The sequence below is a fragment of the Salvelinus namaycush genome, unplaced genomic scaffold (assembly GCF_016432855.1).
Source record: "Salvelinus namaycush isolate Seneca unplaced genomic scaffold, SaNama_1.0 Scaffold559, whole genome shotgun sequence".
Lineage (NCBI taxonomy): Eukaryota > Metazoa > Chordata > Actinopteri > Salmoniformes > Salmonidae > Salvelinus > Salvelinus namaycush.
In genome coordinates, this window is record NW_024061263.1 from 126831 (window position 1) to 148486 (window position 21656).

The window sequence follows — 21656 nt, forward strand, 5'->3', positions numbered from 1 at the left end:
GTGTGTGTGGTGTGTGTGTGTGTGTGAGGACAATGTATGTGTGTGTGAGGACAGTGTGTGTGTGTGAGGACAGTGTGTGTGTGTGTGTGTGTGTGTGTGTGTGTGTGTGTGTGTGTGTGTGTGTGTGTGTGTGTGTGTGTGTGTGTGTGTGTGTGTGTGTGTGTGTGTGAGGACAATGTGTGTGTGTGTGTGAGGACAGTGTGTGTGTGTGTGTGTGTGTGTGTGTGTGTGTGTGTGTGTGTGTGTGTGTGTGTGTGTGTGTGTGTGTGTGAGGACAATGTGTGTGTGTGTGAGGACAATGTGTGTGTGTGTGAGGACAATGTGTGTGTGTGTGAGGACAATGTGTGTGTGAGGACAGTGTGTGTGTGTGAGGACAGTGTGTGTGTGTGTGTGTGTGTGTGTGTGTGTGTGTGTGTGTGTGTGTGTGTGTGTGAGGACAGTGTGTTTGTGTGTAACAGAGTATCTCTCCCTAGGCGTATGTCATCGTTGATGTGGGAGGTGCGTTATATTGAACACAACGCTCAAACCTTTAATGAAACTGGAGCCTTCATCGTTAAAACGGCCAAGTTCGTCTCTGACCTCATGCTCAGCTTCATCAAGTAAGACTCTACTGTTACTATATATTATATTATATACTTACATATTACTATAGTTATATATGTTACTATATATTATATTATATACTTACATATTACTATAGTTATATATGTTACTATATATTATATTATACACTTACATATAACTATAGTTATATCTGTTACTAGATATTATATTATATACTTACATATAACTATAGTTATATCTGTTACTATATATTATATTATATACTTACATATAACTATAGTTATATCTGTTACTATATATTATATTATACACTTACATATAACTATAGTTATATCTGTTACTATATATTATACACTTACATATTACTATAGTTATATCTGTTACTATATATTATATTATATACTTACATATTACTATAGTTATATCTGTTACTATATATTATATTATATACTTACATATTACTATAGTTATATCTGTTACTATATATTATATACTTACATATTACTATAGGTATATCTGTTACTATATATTATATTATATACTTACATATTACTATAGGTATATCTGTTACTATATATTATATTATATACTTACATATTACTATAGTTATATCTGTTACTAGATATATTATATTATACACTTACATATAACTATAGTTATATATGTTACTATATATTATATACTTACATATTACTATAGTTATATCTGTTACTAGATATTATACACTTACATATAACTATAGGTATATCTGTTACTATATATTATATACTTACATATAACTATAGTTATATCTGTTACTAGATATTATATTATATACTTACATATAACTATAGTTATATCTGTTACTATATATTATATTATACACTTACATATAACTATAGTTATATCTGTTACTAGATATTATACACTTACATATAACTATAGGTATATCTGTTACTATATATTATATTATATACTTACATATTACTATAGTTATATCTGTTACTAGATATATTATATTATACACTTACATATAACTATAGTTATATATGTTACTATATATTATATTATATACTTACATATTACTATAGTTATATCTGTTACTATATATTATATACTTACATATTACTATAGGTATATCTGTTACTATATATTATATTATATACTTACATATTACTATAGGTATATCTGTTACTATATATTATATTATATACTTACATATTACTATAGTTATATCTGTTACTAGATATATTATATTATACACTTACATATAACTATAGTTATATCTGTTACTATATATTATACACTTACATATTACTATAGTTATATCTGTTACTATATATTATATTATATACTTACATATTACTATAGTTATATCTGTTACTATATATTATATTATATACTTACATATTACTATAGTTATATCTGTTACTATATATTATATACTTACATATTACTATAGGTATATCTGTTACTATATATTATATTATATACTTACATATTACTATAGGTATATCTGTTACTATATATTATATTATATACTTACATATTACTATAGTTATATCTGTTACTAGATATATTATATTATACACTTACATATAACTATAGTTATATATGTTACTATATATTATATACTTACATATTACTATAGTTATATCTGTTACTAGATATTATACACTTACATATAACTATAGGTATATCTGTTACTATATATTATATACTTACATATAACTATAGTTATATCTGTTACTAGATATTATATTATATACTTACATATAACTATAGTTATATCTGTTACTATATATTATATTATACACTTACATATAACTATAGTTATATCTGTTACTAGATATTATACACTTACATATAACTATAGGTATATCTGTTACTATATATTATATTATATACTTACATATTACTATAGTTATATCTGTTACTAGATATATTATATTATACACTTACATATAACTATAGTTATATATGTTACTATATATTATATTATATACTTACATATTACTATAGTTATATCTGTTACTATATATTATATACTTACATATTACTATAGGTATATCTGTTACTATATATTATATTATATACTTACATATTACTATAGGTATATCTGTTACTATATATTATATTATATACTTACATATTACTATAGTTATATCTGTTACTAGATATATTATATTATACACTTACATATAACTATAGTTATATATGTTACTATATATTATATACTTACATATTACTATAGTTATATCTGTTACTAGATATTATACACTTACATATAACTATAGGTATATCTGTTACTATATATTATATACTTACATATAACTATAGTTATATTTGTTACTAGATATTATATTATATACTTACATATAACTATAGTTATATCTGTTACTATATATTATATTATACACTTACATATAACTATAGTTATATCTGTTACTAGATATTATACACTTACATATAACTATAGGTATATCTGTTACTATATATTATATTATATACTTACATATTACTATAGTTATATCTGTTACTAGATATTATACACTTACATATAACTATAGTTATATCTGTTACTAGATATTATACACTTACATATAACTATAGTTATATCTGTTACTATATATTATATACTTACATATTACTATAGTTATATCTGTTACTAGATATTATACACTTACATATAACTATAGTTATATCTGTTACTATATATTATATTATATACTTACATATTACTATAGTTATATCTGTTACTAGATATTATACACTTACATATAACTATAGTTATATCTGTTACTAGATATTATACACTTACATATAACTATAGTTATATCTGTTACTATATATTATATTATATACTTACATATTACTATAGTTATATCTGTTACTAGATATTATACACTTACATATAACTATAGTTATATATGTTACTATATATTATATTATACACTTACATATAACTATAGTTATATCTGTTACTAGATATTATATTATATACTTACATATAACTATAGTTATATCTGTTACTATATATTATATACTTACATATAACTATAGTTATATCTGTTACTATATATTATATTATATACTTACATATTACTATAGTTATATCTGTTACTATATATTATACACTTACATATAACTATAGTTATATCTGTTACTAGATATTATATTATATACTTACATATTACTATAGTTATATCTGTTACTATATATTATATTATACACTTACATATAACTATAGTTATATCTGTTACTATATATTATATACTTACATATAACTATAGTTATATCTGTTACTATATATTATATTATACACTTACATATAACTATAGTTATATCTGTTACTAGATATTATACACTTACATATAACTATAGTTATACCTGTTACTAGATATTATATTATATACTTACATATAACTATAGTTATATCTGTTACTAGATATTATATTATATACTTACATATAACTATAGTTATATCTGTTACTATATATTATACACTTACATATAACTATAGTTATATCTGTTACTATATATTATATTATATACTTACATATTACTATAGTTATATCTGTTACTATATATTATATTATACACTTACATATTACTATAGTTATATCTGTTACTATATATTATATTATACACTTACATATAACTATAGTTATATCTGTTACTATATATTATATTATACACTTACATATAACTATAGTTATATCTGTTACTATATATTATATACTTACATATAACTATAGTTATATCTGTTACTATATATTATATTATATACTTACATATAACTATAGTTATATCTGTTACTATATATTATACACTTACATATAACTATAGTTATATCTGTTACTATATATTATACACTTACATATTACTATAGTTATATCTGTTACTAGATATTATACACTTACATATAACTATAGTTATATCTGTTACTAGATATTATACACTTACATATAACTATAGTTATATCTGTTACTAGAATTTGTAAGTCGCTCTGGATAAGAGCGTCTGCTAAATGACTTAAATGTTAAATGTTAAATATTATACACTTACATATAACTATAGTTATAACGGTTACTGTAATGATAGTACCACTACAGTTCCTTCGGATTGTATTCAGAGCCCTTGACTTTTCCCACATGTTGTTAGGTACAGCCTTATTCTAAAATGGATTTAATGGGTTTTTTCCCTCATCAGTCTAAGATTTACAGTACCAGTCAAAAGTTTGGACACACCTACCCATTCAAGGGTTTATCTTTATTTGTACTATTTTCTACATTGTTGAATAATAGTGAAGACATATGAAATCATGTAGTAACCAAAAAATAGTAGATTTTAGATTTGAGATTCTTCAAAGTAGCCACCCTTTGCCTTGATGACAGCTTTGCACACTCTTGGCATTCTCTCTACCAGCTTCATGAGGAATGGTTTTCCAACAGTCTTGAAGGAGTTCCCACATATGCTGAGCACTTGTTGGCTGCTTTTCCTTCACTCTGCGGTCCAAGTCATCCCAAACCATTTCAATTGGGTTGAGGTCGGGTGATTGTGGAGGCCAGGTCATCTGATGCAGCACTCCATCACTCTCCTTTTTGGTCAATTAGCCCTTACACAGCCTGGAGGTGTGTTGGGTCATTGTCCTGTTGAAAAACAAATGATAGTCCCACTAAGCCCAAACCAGATGGGATGGCGTGTCGCCTCAGAATGCTGTGGTAGCCATGCTGGTTAAGTGTACCTTGAATTATAAATAAATCACTGACAGTGTCACCAGCAATCACCCCCACACCATCACACCTCCTCCTCCTCCATGCTTCACGGTGGGAAACCACACATGCAGAGATCATCCATTCACCTTCTCTGCGTCTCACAAAGACACGGCGGTTAGAACCAGAAATCTCAAATTTGGATTTCATCAGACCAGACATCAGACCAGACAGATTTCTAATGTCCATTGCTCGTGTTTCTTGGCCCAAGCAAATCTCTTCTTCTTATTGGTGTCTTTTTGTAGTGGTTTCTTTGCAGCAATTCGACCATGAAAGCCTGATTCACACAGTCTCCTCTGAACAGTTGATGTTGAGATGTGTCTGTTTCTTGAACTCTGTAAAGCATTTATTTGGGCTGCAATATCTGAGGCTGGTAACTCTAATGAACTTATCCTCTGCAGCAGAGGTAACTCTGTGTCTTCCTTTCCTGTGGCGGTCCTCATGAGACCCAGTTTCATCATAGCGCTTGATGGTTTTTGCAACTGAACTTGAAGAAACTTTCTTGAAATGTTCCGTTTTGGCTGACCATGTATTTTAAAGTAATGATGGACTGTCTTTTCTCTTTGGTTATTTGAGCTGTTCTTGCCATAATATGGACTTGGTTTTTTACTAAATAGGGCTATCTTCTGTATACCACCCCTACCTTGTCACAACACAACTGATTGGCTCAAACGCATTAAGGAGGAAAGTAATTCCACAAAGTAACTTTTAACATGGCTCACCTGTTAATTGAAATGCATTCCAGGTGACTACCTCATGAAGCTGGTTGAGAGAATGCCAAGAGTATGCAAAGCTGTCATCAAGGCAAAGGGTGGCTACTTCGAAGAATCTCAAATATAAATGTGTTTTAACACTTTTTTGGTTACTACATGATTCCATATGTGTTATTTCATAGTTTTGATTTCTTCACTATTATTCTACACTGTAAGTATGTCCAAACTTTTGACTGGGACTGTAAATGTTTTTGCTGTTTGTTCTTTGTTCTTTGTTATAGAGCCAAAGATTGGAGTAGTGGTTTATCTATACATCTTTCTTTTGGATAGATAATTATTCGTGTTGTTGTTTGTTTAGTTTAGTGTGTTCCAATTTTCACCTCTCTCTCTCTCTCTCTCTCTCATATCTTTCCTCCTCTCTCTATTTCATCTATTTCTCTCATCTCTTTCCTTCTTTCTCTAACCACCTCCCTCTCTCTCTCCCTCTCTCTCTCTCTCTCTCCCTCTCTCTCTCTCTCTCACCTCTCTCTCTCTCTCATCTCTTTCCTTCTCCCTCTCATCTCTCTCTCTCGCTCTTTCTATCCCAGGGACCCCACTATGACTGACATTATTCCTCTCTACAACACCATGAAGAAGACTGCTTTCTCTGACACAGAGGATGAGGTGTGTGTCTTTGTTATGTGTGAACACTAACAGTAGTAGAAACAGAAAGAGTATCCTATATGTTGATGTTGTGTTTCCATGGTGACGTAGGATGATGAAGATGAGGATGAAGATACGGACACTCCTGGAACGTCCACACGAAACAGGAAGGTAACACCTCATCACACCTCTGATAAGCCTGAGCCTGAGTTATACTGTTACCACTGAGGCTCTGATAAGCCTGAACCTGAGTTATACTGTTACCTCTGAGGCTCTGATAAGCCTGAACCTGAGTTATACTGTTAGCTCTGTGGCTCTGATAAGCCTGAACCTGAGTTATACTGTTACCACTGAGGCTCTGATAAGCCTGAACCTGAGTTATACTGTTACCACTGAGGCTCTGATAAGCCTGAACCTGAGTTATACTGTTACCACTGAGGCTCTGATAAGCCTGAACCTGAGCTATACTGTTAGCTCTGAGTCTCTGATAAGCCTGAACCTGAGTTATACTGTTACCACTGAGGCTCTGATAAGCCTGAACCTGAGCTATACTGTTAGCTCTGAGTCTCTGATAAGCCTGAACCTGAGTTATACTGTTACCACTGAGGCTCTGATAAGCCTGAACCTGAGTTATACTGTTAGCTCTGAGTCTCTGATAAGCCTGAACCTGAGTTATACTGTTAGCTCTGAGTCTCTGATAAGCCTGAACCTGAGTTATACTGTTAGCTCTGTGGCTCTGATAAGCCTGAACCTGAGTTATACTGTTACCACTGAGGCTCTGATAAGCCTGAACCTGAGTTATAATGTTAGCTCTGAGGCTCTGATAAGCCTGAACCTGAGTTATACTATTAGCTCTGAGGCTCTGATAAGCCTGAACCTGAGTTATACTGTTACCACTGAGGCTCTGATAAGCCTGAACCTGAGTTATACTATTAGCTCTGTGGCTCTGATAAGCCTGAACCTGAGTTATACTGTTAGCTCTGTGGCTCTGATAAGCCTGAACCTGAGTTATACTGTTAGCTCTGTGGCTCTGATAAGCCTGAACCTGAGTTATAATGTTAGCTCTGAGGCTCTGATAAGCCTGAACCTGAGTTATAATGTTAGCTCTGAGGCTCTGATAAGCCTGAACCTGAGTTATAATGTTAGCTCTGAGGCTCTGATAAGCCTGAACCTGAGTTATACTGTTACCACTGAGGCTCTGATAAGCCTGAACCTGAGTTATACTGTTAGCTTTGAGGCTCTGATAAGCCTGAACCTGAGTTATAATGTTAGCTCTGAGGCTCTGATAAGCCTGAACCTGAGTTATACTGTTAGCTCTGTGGCTCTGATAAGCCTGAACCTGAGTTATACTGTTAGCTCTGTGGCTCTGATAAGCCTGAACCTGAGTTATAATGTTAGCTCTGAGGCTCTGATAAGCCTGAACCTGAGTTATAATGTTAGCTCTGAGGCTCTGATAAGCCTGAACCTGAGTTATAATGTTAGCTCTGAGTCTCTGATAAGCCTGAACCTGAGTTATACTGTTACCACTGAGGCTCTGATAAGCCTGAACCTGAGTTATAATGTTAGCTCTGAGGCTCTGATAAGCCTGAACCTGAGTTATACTGTTACCACTGAGGTTCTGATAAGCCTGAACCTGAGTTATACTGTTAGCTCTGAGGCTCTGATAAGCCTGAACTTGAGTTATAATGTTAGCTCTGAGGCTCTGATAAGCCTGAACCTGAGTTATACTGTTACCACTGAGGCTCTGATAAGCCTGAACCTGAGTTATACTGTTAGCTCTGAGGCTCTGATAAGCCTGAACCTGAGTTATAATGTTAGCTCTGAGGCTCTGATAAGCCTGAACCTGAGTTATACTGTTAGCTCTGAGGCTCTGATAAGCCTGAACCTGAGTTATACTGTTACCACTGAGGCTCTGATAAGCCTGAACCTGAGTTATAATGTTAGCTCTGAGGCTCTGATAAGCCTGAACCTGAGTTATAATGTTAGCTCTGAGGCTCTGATAAGCCTGAACCTGAGTTATAATGTTAGCTCTGAGTCTCTGATAAGCCTGAACCTGAGTTATACTGTTAGCTCTGAGGCTCTGATAAGCCTGAACCTGAGTTATAATGTTAGCTCTGAGGCTCTGATAAGCCTGAACCTGAGTTATACTGTTAGCTCTGTGGCTCTGATAAGCCTGAACCTGAGTTATAATGCTACCACTGAGGCTCTAATAAGCCTGAACCTGAGTTATAATGTTAGCTCTGAGTCTCTGATAAGCCTGAACCTGAGTTATACTGTTAGCTCTGATAAGCCTGAACCTGAGTTATAATGTTAGCTCTGAGGCTCTGATAAGCCTGAACCTGAGTTATACTGTTAGCTCTGTGGCTCTGATAAGCCCGAACCTGAGTTATAATGCTACCACTGAGGCTCTAATAAGCCTGAACCTGAGTTATAATGTTAGCTCTGAGTCTCTGATTTATAATGTTAGCTCTGAGTCTCTGATAAGCCTGAACCTGAGTTATAATGTTAGCTCTGAGTCTCTGATAAGCCTGAACCTGAGTTATAATGTTAGCTCTGAGTCTCTGATAAGCCTGAACCTGAGTTATAATGTTAGCTCTGAGGCTCTGATAAGCCTGAACCTCAGTTATAATGTTAGCTTTGAGGCTCTGATAAGCCTGAAACTGAGTTATACTGTTAGTATACTAAATAATGAAAGACTGTAGCTTTGAATTCCACAAAGTTTGTGGAAGAGATTAAACAATCTGTAAATAAGGACAAACCACCTGGAGCCGAAAACCTGAATAAATTGTGACTCCTGTTTGCCACATCTTCAATATAAGCCAAGGAGTGTGCCCTCAGGGCTAGAGGGAGGTAAAGGTTATTCCACTGCCCAGAAATACACTGCATGACCAAAAGAATATGGACACCAGCTTATCAAACATCTCATTCCAAATCATGGGCATTAATATGGAGTTGGTCCCCCTTTGCTGCTACAACAGCCTCCACTCTTCTGGGAAGGCTTTCCACTAGATGTTGGAACATTGCTGCTATGACAGCCTCCACTCTTCTGGGAAGGTTTTCCACTAGATGATGGAACATTGCTGCTATAACAGCCTCCACTCTTCTGGGAAGGCTTTCCACTAGATGTTGGAACATTGCTGCTATAACAGCCTCCACTCTTCTGGGAAGGCTTTCCACTAGATGATGGAACATCGCTGCTATAACAGCCTCCACTCTTCTGGGAAGGCTTTCCACTAGATGATGGAACATTGCTGTTATAACAGCCTCCACTCTTCTGGGAAGGCTTTCCACTAGATGTTGGAACATTGCTGCTATAACAGCCTCCACTCTTCTGGGAAGGCTTTCCACTAGATGTTGGAACATTGCTGCTATAACAGCCTCCACTCTTCTGGGAAGGCTTTCCACTAGATGTTGGAACATTGCTGCTATAACAGCCTCCACTCTTCTGGGAAGGCTTTCCACTAGATGTTGGAACATTGCTGCTATAACAGCCTCCACTCTTCTGGGAAGGCTTTCCACTAGATGTTGGAACATTGCTGCTATAACAGCCTCCACTCTTCTGGGAAGGCTTTCCACTAGATGTTGGAACATTGCTGCCATAACAGCCTCCACTCTTCTGGGAAGGCTTTCCACTAGATGTTGGAACATTGCTGCTATAACAGCCTCCACTCTTCTGGGAAGGCTTTCCACTAGATGTTGGAACATTGCTGCTATAACAGCCTCCACTCTTCTGGGAAGGCTTTCCACTAGATGTTGGGACATTGCTGCTATAACAGCCTCCACTCTTCTGGGAAGGCTTTCCACTAGATGTTGGAACATTGCTGCTATAACAGCCTCCACTCTTCTGGGAAGGCTTTCCACTAGATGTTGGAACGTTGCTGCCATAACAGCCTCCACTCTTCTGGGAAGGCTTTCCACTAGATGTTGGAACATTGCTGCTATAACAGCCTCCACTCTTCTGGGAAGGCTTTCCACTAGATGTTGGAACATTGCTGCTATAACAGCCTCCACTCTTCTGGGAAGGCTTTCCACTAGATGTTGGGACATTGCTGCTATAACAGCCTCCACTCTTCTGGGAAGGCTTTCCACTAGATGTTGGAACATTGCTGCTATAACAGCCTCCACTCTTCTGGTAAGGCTTTCCACTAGATGTTGGAACATTGCTGCTACAACAGCCTCCACTCTTCTGGGAAGGCTTTCCACTAGATGTTGGGACATTGCTGCAGGGACTTGCTTCCATTTAACCACAAGAGCATTAATGAGGTTGGGCACTGATGTTGGGCGACTAGACCTGGCTCACAGTCGGCATTCCAATTCATCCCAAAAGTGTTCGATGGAATTGAGGTCATGGCTCTGCAGGCCATTCAAGTTCTTCCACATCAATCTCAACAAACCACTTCTGTATGGACCTCGCTTTGTGCACGGGGGCATTGTCATGCTGAAACAGGAAATGGCCTGTCCCAAACTGTTGCCACAAAGTTGGAAGCACAGAAGTGTCTAGAATGTCATTGTAAGCTGTAGCATTAAGATTTCCCCTCACTGGAACTAAGGGGCCCAAACCATGAAAAACAACCCCAGACCATTATTCCTCCTCCACCAAACTTTACAGTTGGCACTATGCATTGTGGGAGGTAGTGTTCTCCTGGCATCCGCCAAACCCAGATTTGTTTGCTGGACTGCCAGATGGTGAAGCATGATTCATCACTCCAGAGAAAGTGTTTCCACTGCTCCAGAGTCCAACAGTGGCGAGCTTTACACCACTCCAGCCGACACTTGGCAATGCGCATGGTGATTTTAGGCTTGTGTGCGGCTTCTCGGCCACAGAAACCCATTTCCTGAAGCTCCCGGCGAACAGTTATTGTGCTGATGTTGCTTCCAGAGGCAGTTTGGAACTCAAGAGTGAGTGTTGCAACCGAGGACAGATGATTTGTACGTGCTACGCGCTTCAGCACTCGGCGGGTCCCGTTCTGTTTCAGCACCAGGCGGTCCCGTTCTGTTTCAGCACTCGGCGGTCCCATTCTGTTTCAGCACTAGGCGGTCCCATTCTGTTTCAGCACTCGGCGGTCCCGTTCTGCTTCAGCACTCGACGGTCCCGTTCTGTTTCAGCACTCGGCGGTCCCGTTCTGCTTCAGCACTCGGCGGTCCCGTTCTGCTTCAGCACTCGGCGGTCCCGTTCTGCTTCAGCACTCGGCGGTCCCGTTCTGTTTCAGCACTCGGCGGTCCCGTTCTGCTTCAGCACTCGGCGGTCCCGTTCTGTTTCAGCACTAGGCGGTCCCGTTCTGTTTCAGCACTAGGCGGTCCCGTTCTGTTTCAGCACTAGGCGGTCCCGTTCTGTTTCAGCACTCGGCGGTCCCGTTCTGTTTCAGCACTAGGCGGTCCCGTTCTGTTTCAGCACTCGCGATCCCGTTCTGTTTCAGCACTCAGCGATCCCGTTCTGTTTCAGCACTCGGCGGTCCCGTTCTGTTTCAGCACTCGACGGTCCCGTTCTGTTTCAGCACTAGGCGGTCCCGTTCTGTTTCAGCACTAGGCGGTCCCGTTCTGTTTCAGCACTAGGCGGTCCCGTTCTGCTTCAGCACTCGGCGGTCCCGTTCTGTTTCAGCACTAGGCGGTCCCGTTCTGTTTCAGCACTAGGCGGTCCCGTTCTGTTTCAGCACTCGGCGGTCCCATTCTGTTTCAGCACTCGACGGTCCCGTTCTGTTTCAGCACTAGGCGGTCCCGTTCTGTTTCAGCACTAGGCGGTCCCGTTCTGTTTCAGCACTCGGCGGTCCCATTCTGTTTCAGCACTAGGCGGTCCCGTTCTGTTTCAGCACTAGGCGGTCCCGTTCTGTTTCAGCACTAGGCGGTCCCGTTCTGTTTCAGCACTAGGCGGTCCCGTTCTGTTTCAGCACTCGGCGGTCCCATTCTGTTTCAGCACTCGACGGTCCCGTTCTGTTTCAGCACTCGGCGGTCCCATTCTGTTTCAGCACTCGGCGGTCCCATTCTGTTTCAGCACTCGGCGGTCCCATTCTGTTTCAGCACTCGACGGTCCCGTTCTGTTTCAGCACTAGGCGGTCCCGTTCTGCTTCAGCACTCGACGGTCCCGTTCTGCTTCAGCACTCGGCGGTCCCGTTCTGTAAGCTTGTGTGGCTTACCACTTCATGTCTAAGCCTCTGTTGCTCCTAGACGTTTCCACTTCACAATAACTGTACTTACAGTTGACTGGGGCAGGTCTAGCAGGGCAAAAATTTGACAAACTGACTTGTTGGAAAGGTGACATCCTATGACGGTGCCACATTGAAAGTCACTGAGCTCTTCAATAAGGCCATTCTACTGCCAGTGTTTGTCTATGGATATTGCATGGCTGTTTGCCCTATTTATACACCTGTCAGCAACGTGTGTTGCTGAAATAGCCGAATCCACTATTTTGTATATACAGTGCCTTCGGAAAGTATTCAGACCCCTTGACTTCTTTCCACATTTTGTTACGTTACTCTAAAATTGATTAAATTAAATATAATTCTCAGCAATCTGCACACAGTACCCTATAATGACAAAGCGAAAACAGGTGTTTTGAAATGTTTGCAAATGTATAATTTTTTTTTTTTAAATACCTTATTTACCTAAGTATTCAGCCCTTTTGCTATGAGACTCGAAATTGAGCTCAGGTGTGTCCTGTTTCCATTGATCATCCTTGTTTCTACAACTTGATTGAAGTTCACCTGTGGTAAATTCAATTGATTGGACATGATTTGGAAAGGCACACACCTGTCTATATAAGGTCCCAAAGTTGACAGTGCATGTCAGAGCAAAAACCAAGCCATGAGGTCGAAGGAATTGTCCTTAGGATTGTGTCGAGGCACAGGTCTGGGGAAGGGTACCAAAACATTTCTGCAGCATTGAAGGTCCCCAAGAACACAGTGGCCTCCATCATTCTTAAATGGAAAAGGTTTGGAACCACCAAGACTCTTCCTAGAGCTGGCCGCCCAGCCGAACTACACAATCGAGGGAGAAGGGCCTTCATCAAATGTATTTAGAAAGCCCTTTTTACATCAGCCGATGTCACAAAGTGCTGTACAGAAACATTCTATGTCATGGAAAGAGCAGGTGTCCTTAATGTTTTGTACACTCAGTGTAGGTTGTGTCTACCAGCTCATTCCCACAGAAAACTGCAGAGGGAAGCAGTACCACCCAGTCAACCATTAGACTCCATTGTGAGACGCCTCTCAGAGGATATTCAACCATAATTGCAAATCCAAGATCTCAATATCTTTACAGTAGAAGCTAACAAAATACACAACCTGACAAGGTGCACACTGATCAGTAAAGAGAAGAGAGGCTAACATTCTAGAACGCTCGCTTTCCCCTGCACGGTTCTCACAGTGAGAAACAACAGGATTACAAGAGAAGGGCCTTGGTCAGGATGGTGGCCAAGAACCCGATGGTCATTCTGACAGAGCTCCAGCATTCCTCTGTGGAGATGGGAGAACCTTCTAGAAGGACAACCATCTCTGCAGCGCTCCAGCAATAAGGCCTTTATGGTAGAGTGGCCAGACGGAAGCCACTCCTCAGTTAAAGGCACTTGACAGCCCGCTTGGAGTTTGCCAAAAGGAACCTAAAGACTCTCAGACCATGAGAAACAAGTTTCTCTGGTCTGATGAAACCAAGATTGAACTCTTTGGCCTGCTTGTCAAGCGTCACATCTGGAGGAAACCTGGCACCATCCCTATGGTGAAGCATGGTGGTGGCAGCATCATGCTGTGGGGATGTTTTTCATCGGCAGGGACTGGGAGACTAGTCAGGATTGAGGCAAAGCTGAACAGAGTAAAGTACAGAGAGATCATTGAACTCGATCGAACATCTCTGGACCTGAAAATTGCTGTGCAGCAACACTCCCCATCCAACCTGACAGAGCTTGAGAGAATCTGCAGAGAAGAATGGGAGAAACTCCCCAAATACAGGTGTGCCAAGCTTGTAACGTCATTCCCAAGAAGACTTGAGGCTGTAATCGTTGCCAAAGGTCCTTCAACAAAGTAAAGGGTCTGAATACTTACGTAAATGTGATTGCAATTTTTTTTTACAATTATAAATGTGCAGAAAATTATGGCGTTTTGTTTGTAGAGTGACGAGGGGAAAAAACGATGTCATACATTTTAGAATAAAGTTGTAATGTGGAAAAAGTCAAGGGGTCTGAATACTTTCCAGATTTTCCAGAAACGGCAGATTTTTAATGGAATATCCACATAGGCATACAGAGGCCCATTATCAGCAACCATCACTCCTGTGTTCCAATGGCACGTTGTGTTAACTAATCCAAGTTTATCATTTTAAAAGGCTAATTGATCATTAGAAAACCCTTTTGCAATTATGTTAGCACAGCTGAAAACTGTGGTCCTGATTAAAGAAGCAATACAACTGGCCTTTAGACTAGTTGAGTATCTGGAGCGTCAGCGTTTGTAGGTTCAATTACAGGCTCAAAATGGCCAGAAACAAAGTATTTTCTTCTAAAACTCGTCAGTCTATTCTTGTTCTGAGAAATGAAGGCTGCTCCATGCGAGAAATTTCCAAGAAACTGAAGATCTCGTACAACGCTGTGTGCTACTCCCTTCACAGAACAGCGCAAACTGGCTCAGAATAGAAAGAAGAGTGGGAGGCCCCGGTGCACAACTGAGCAAGAGGAAAAGTACATTAGAGTGTCTAGTTTGAGAAACAGACGCCTCACAAGTCCTCAACTGGCAGCTTCATTAAATAGTACCCGTAAAACACCAGTCTCAACGTCAACAGTGAAGAGGCGACTCCGGGATGCTGGCCTTCTAGGAAGAGTTACAAAGATAAAGCCATCTCTCAGACTGGCCAATACAAAGAAAATATTAAGATGGGCAAAAGAACACAGACACTGGATAGAGGAAGATTGGAAAAAAAGTGTTATGAACAGACAGACAAATCTAAGTTTGAGGTGTTCGGATCACAAAGAAGAACATTCGTGAGACGCAGAAAAAATGAAAGGATGCTGGAGGAGTGCTTGACGCCATCTGGTGGAGGCAATGTGATAGTCTGGGGGTGCTTTGGTGGTGGTAAAGTGGGAGATTTGTACAGGGTAAAAGGGATCTTGAAGAAGGAAGGCCATCACTCCATTTTGCAACGCCATGCCATACCCTGTGAACGGTGCTTAATTGGAGCCAATTTCCTCCTACAACAGGACAATGACCCAAAGCACAGCTCCAAACTATGCAATAACTATTTAGGGAAGAAGCAGTCAGCTGGTATTCTATCTATAATGGAGTGGCCAGCACAGTCACCGGATCTCAACCCTATTGAGCTGTTGTGGGAGCAGCTTGACCGTATGGTACGTAAGACGTGCCCATCAAGCCAATCCAACTTGTGGGATGTGCTTCAGGAAGCATGGGGGGTGACATCTCTTCAGATTACCTCAACAAATAGACAACTACAATACCAAAGGTCTACAAGGCTGTAATTGCTGCAAATGGAGGATTATTTGACGAAAACAAAGTTTGAAGGACACAATTATTATTATTTATTTTTTTTAAATCATTATTTATAACTTTTTCAACATCTTACCTATATTTCCTATTCATTTTGCAACTCAATTCGTGTCTGTTTTCATGGAAAACAAGGACATTTCTAAGTGACCCCAAACTGTTGAACGGTGGTGTATATTATGTAATTTATTTGTTGTTTCCTGTTTGGACCCCAGGAAGAGTTAGCTAATTGGAGATGCTAATAAATACATAGTTGTGCTGATGATATGGTGTGTTGTTAGGGTCGTGGTGTCGGTCTGCAGCAGCTGCAGCGTGGCGGTGGTGTACGGAGAGGCCGGCCCTTAGACCCCCAGGCCTGGCGGGGGCGCAGCAAGGAACTGATAGACCTGCTCTTCCAGTGCGAAGACTCAGAACCCTTCAGACAACCTGTCGACCTGGAACAGTACCCCGTAAATACCTGTCTCACTTCTTTACATACCTGTCTCACCTCTTTAAATACCTGTCTCACCACTTTAAATACCTGTCTCACCACTTTAAATACCTGTCTCACCACTTTAAATACCTGTCTCACCACTTTAAATACCTGTCTCACCACTTTAAATACCTGTCTCACCACTTTAAATACCTGTCTCACCACTTTAAATACCTGTCTCACCTCTTTAAATACCTGTCTCACCTCTTTAAATACCTGTCTCACCTCTTTAAATACCTGTCTCACCTCTTTAAATACCTGTCTCACCTCTTTAAATACCTGTCTCACCACTTTAAATACCTGTCTCACCTCTTTACATACCTGTCTCACCTCTTTACATACCTGTCTCACCACTTTAAATACCTGTCTCACCACTTTAAATACCTGTCTCACCACTTTAAATACCTGTCTCACCTCTTTAAATACCTGGCTCACCTCTTTAAATACCTGGCTCACCTCTTTAAATACCTGGCTCACCTCTTTAAATACCTGTCTCACCACTTTAAATACCTGTCTCACCTCTTTAAATACATGTCACACCTCTTTAAATACCTGTCTCACCTCTTTAAATACCTGTCTCACCTCTTTAAATACCTGTCTCACCTCTTTACATACCTGTCTCACCTCTTTAAATACCGGTCTCACCTCTTTACATACCTGTCTCACCACTTTACATACCTGTCTCACCACTTTAAATACCTGTCTCACCACTTTAAATACCTGTCTCACCACTTTAAATACCCGTCTCACCTCTTTAAATACCCGTCTCACCTCTTTAAATACCCGTCTCACCTCTTTAAATACCCGTCTCACCTCTTTAAATACCTGTCTCACCTCTTTAAATACCTGTCTCACCTCTTTAAATACCTGTCTCACCTCTTTAAATTCCTGTCTCACCTCTTTAAATACCTGTCTCACCACTTTAAATACCTGTCTCACCTCTTTAAATACATGTCTCACCTCTTTAAATACCTGTCTCACCTCTTTAAATACCTGTCTCACCTCTTTACATACCTGTCTCACCACTTTAAATACCTGTCTCACCACTTTAAATACCTGTCTCACCTCTTTAAATACCTGTCTCACCTCTTTAAATACCTGTCTCACCTCTTTAAATACCTGTCTCACCTCTTTAAATACCTGTCTCACCTCTTTAAATACCTGTCTCACCACTTTAAATACCTGTCTCACCACTTTAAATACCTGTCTCACCTCTTTACATACCTGTCTCACCTCTTTACATACCTGTCTCACCACTTTAAATACCTGTCTCACCACTTTAAATACCTGTCTCACCACTTTAAATACCTGTCTCACCTCTTTAAATACCTGTCTCACCTCTTTAAATACCTGGCTCACCTCTTTAAATACCTGGCTCACCTCTTTAAATACCTGTCTCACCACTTTAAATACCTGTCTCACCTCTTTAAATACATGTCACACCTCTTTAAATACCTGTCTCACCTCTTTACATACCTGTCTCACCTCTTTAAATACCTGTCTCACCTCTTTACATACCTGTCTCACCACTTTACATACCTGTCTCACCACTTTAAATACCTGTCTCACCACTTTAAATACCTGTCTCACCACTTTAAATACCCGTCTCACCACTTTAAATACCCGTCTCACCTCTTTAAATACCCGTCTCACCTCTTTAAATACCCGTCTCACCTCTTTAAATACCTGTCTCACCTCTTTAAATACATGTCTCACCTCTTTAAATACCTGTCTCACCACTTTAAATACCTGTTTCACCTCTTTAAATACGTCACACCTCTTTAAATACCTGTCTCACCTCTTTAAATACCTGTCTCACCTCTTTAAATACCTGTCTCACCTCTTTAAATACCTGTCTCACCTCTTTACATACCTGTCTCACCACTTTACATACCTGTCTCACCACTTTAAATACCTGTCTCACCTCTTTAAATACCTGTCTCACCTCTTTTACATACCTGTCTCACCACTTTAAATACCTGTCTCACCTCTTTAAATACCTGTCTCACCTCTTTACATACCTGTCTCACCACTTTAAATACCTGTCTCACCTCTTTAAATACCTGTCTCACCTCTTTTACATACCTGTCTCACCACTTTACATACCTGTCTCACCTCTTTACATACATGTCTCACCTCTTTACATACCTGTCTCACCTATTTAAATACCTGTCTCACCTCTTTAAATACCTGTCTCACCTCTTTAAATGCCTGTCTCACCTCTTTAAATGCCTGTCTCACCTCTTTAAATATCTATCTCACCTCTTTACATACCTGTCTCACCACTTTACATACCTGTCTCACCACTTTAAATACCTGTCTCACCTCTTTACATACCTGTCTCACCTCTTTACATACCTGTCTCACCACTTTACATACCTGTCTCACCTCTTTACATACATGTCTCACCTCTTTAAATACCTGTCTCACCTCTTTAAATACCTGTCTCACCTCTTTAAATACCTGTCTCACCTCTTTACATACCTGTCTCACCTCTTTACATACCTGTCTCACCACTTTACATACCTGTCTCACCACTTTAAATACCTGTCTCACCTCTTTAAATACCCGTCTCACCACTTTAAATACCCGTCTCACCTCTTTAAATACCCGTCTCACCTCTTTAAATACCTGTCTCACCTCTTTACATACCTGTCTCACCACTTTACATACCTGTCTCACTTTTTTACATACATGTCTCACTTTTTTACATACCTGGCTCACCTCTTTACATACCTGTCTCACCTATTTAAATACCTGTCTCACCTCTTTAAATACCTGTCACACCTCTTTAAATACCTGTCTCACCTTTTTAAATATCTGTCTCACCTCTTTACATACCTGTCTCACCACTTTACATACCTGTCTCACCACTTTAAATACCTGTCTCACCTCTTTACATACCTGTCTCACCTCTTTACATACCTGTCTCACCTCTTTACATACCTGTCTCACCTCTTTACATACCTGTCTCACCACTTTACATACCTGTCTCACCTCTTTACATACATGTCTCACTTCTTTACATACCTGTCTCACCACTTTACATACCTGTCTCACCTCTTTACATACCTGTCTCACCTCTCTACTCAACTGTCTCACCACTTTAAATACCTGTCTCACCACTTTACATACATGTCTCACCTCTTTACATACATGTCTCACTTCTTTACATACCTGTCTCACCACTTTACATACCTGTCTCACCTCTTTACATACCTGTCTCACCTCTCTACTCAACTGTCTCACCACTTTAAATACATGTTTCACCTCTTTACATACCTGTCTCACCCCTCTACTCACCTCTCTACATACCTTCTGATAGTATACAGACCCCTTGACTTTTTACACATATTGTTACGTTACAGCCTTATTCTAAAATGGAATAAATAAAACTAATTCTCAGCAACCGACACACAATACCCCATAATGACATTGCGAAAACAGGATTTTAGACATTTTTGCAGATTTATTTAAAATCAAAACAGATACCTTATTCACGTAAGTATTCAGACGCTTTGCTATAAGACTCGAAATTGAGCTCAGGTGCATCCTGTTTCCAACTTGATTGGAGTCCACCTGTGTTAAATTCAATTGATTGGAAAGGCACATACCTGTCTATATAAGGTCCCACAGTTGACAGTGCACGTCAGAGCAAAAACCAAGCCATGAGGTCAAAGGAATTGTCCGTAGAGCTCTGAGACAGGATTGTGTCGAGGCATAGATCTGGGAAAGGGTACCAAAACATTTCTGCAGCATTGGAGGTCCCCAAGAACACAGTGGCCTCCATCATTCTTAAATGGAAGAAGTTTGGAACCACCAAGACTCTTCATAGAGCTGGCCACCCGGCCAAACTGAGTGATCGGGGAGAAGGGCCTTGGTCAGGGAGGTGACCAAGAACCTGATGGTCACTCTGACAGAGCTCCAGAGTTCCTCTGTGGAGATGGGAGAACCTTCCAGAAGGACAACCTCTCTGCAGCACTCCACCAATAAGGCCTTTATGGTAGAGTGGCCAGACAGAAGACACTCCTCAGGAAAAGGCACATGACAGCCCGCCTGGAGTTTGCCAAAAGGCACCTAAAGGACTCTCAGACCATGAGAAACAAGATTCTCTGGTCTGATGAAACCATGATTGAACTCTTTGGCCTGAATGCCAAGCTTCATGTCTGGAGGAAACCTGGCACCATCCCTACGGTGAAGCATGGTGGTGGCAGCATCATGCTGTGGGAATGTTTTTCAGCGGCAGGGACTGGGTCAGGATCAAGGTAAAGATGAACGGAGCAAGATCCTTGATGAAAAGCTGCTCCAGAGCGCTCAGGACCTCAGACTGGGATGAAGGTTCACCTTCCAACAGGACAACAACCCTAAGCACAAAGCCAAGACAACGCAGGAGTGGCTTCGGAACAAGTCTCTGAATGTCCTCGAGTGGCCCAGCCAGAGCCCGGTATTGAACCCGATCGTACATCTCTTGAGAGACCTGAAAATAGCTGTGCATCAACACTCCCCATCTACCTGACATCCACAGGATGGGAGAAACTCCACAAATACAGGTGTGCCAAGCTTGTAGCGTCATACCCAAGAAGAAACAAGGCTGTAATCGCTGCCAAAGGTGCTTCAACAAGGTACTGAGTAAAGGGTCTGAGTACTTATGTAAATGTGATATTTTTTATAAATGAGCAAAATATATATATATATATATATATATATATTTTAACTCTGTCATTTTGGGGCATTGTGATGTCATTATAGGGTATTGTGATGTCATTATGGGGTATTGTGATGTCATTATGGGGTATTGCGATGTCATTATGGGGTATTGCGATGTCATTATGGCGTATGTGTGTAGATTGATGAGGGAAAAAACTATTTAAGCAATTTTAGAATAAGGCTGTAAACCTAACAACATTTGGAAAAAGTTAAATGGTCTGAATACTTTCCAAAGGCACTGTAATATTTTTTTTTTACAAAGCAGTAATTTGAGTCAAAGTATCGATATGATATTGTCCAAAATAATATTGCGATATGTAACTGTTAT

General features: G+C 39.2%; 1 protein-coding gene across 1 annotated transcript in view; it reads left to right on the top strand.

The window, feature by feature from the left end:
• Positions 1 to 21656, top strand: part of LOC120041847 (PH-interacting protein-like) — a gene marked incomplete at its 3' end in the record, with an annotated part of 56910 nt that overhangs the window by 30559 nt on the left and 4695 nt on the right. The window contains exons 13-16 of the mRNA XM_038986715.1: positions 474 to 599; positions 6619 to 6694; positions 6785 to 6844; positions 16431 to 16598. Coding sequence (XP_038842643.1) covers positions 474 to 599; positions 6619 to 6694; positions 6785 to 6844; positions 16431 to 16598 — 430 coding nt within the window. The remainder of the gene's footprint in view (positions 1 to 473; positions 600 to 6618; positions 6695 to 6784; positions 6845 to 16430; positions 16599 to 21656) is intronic.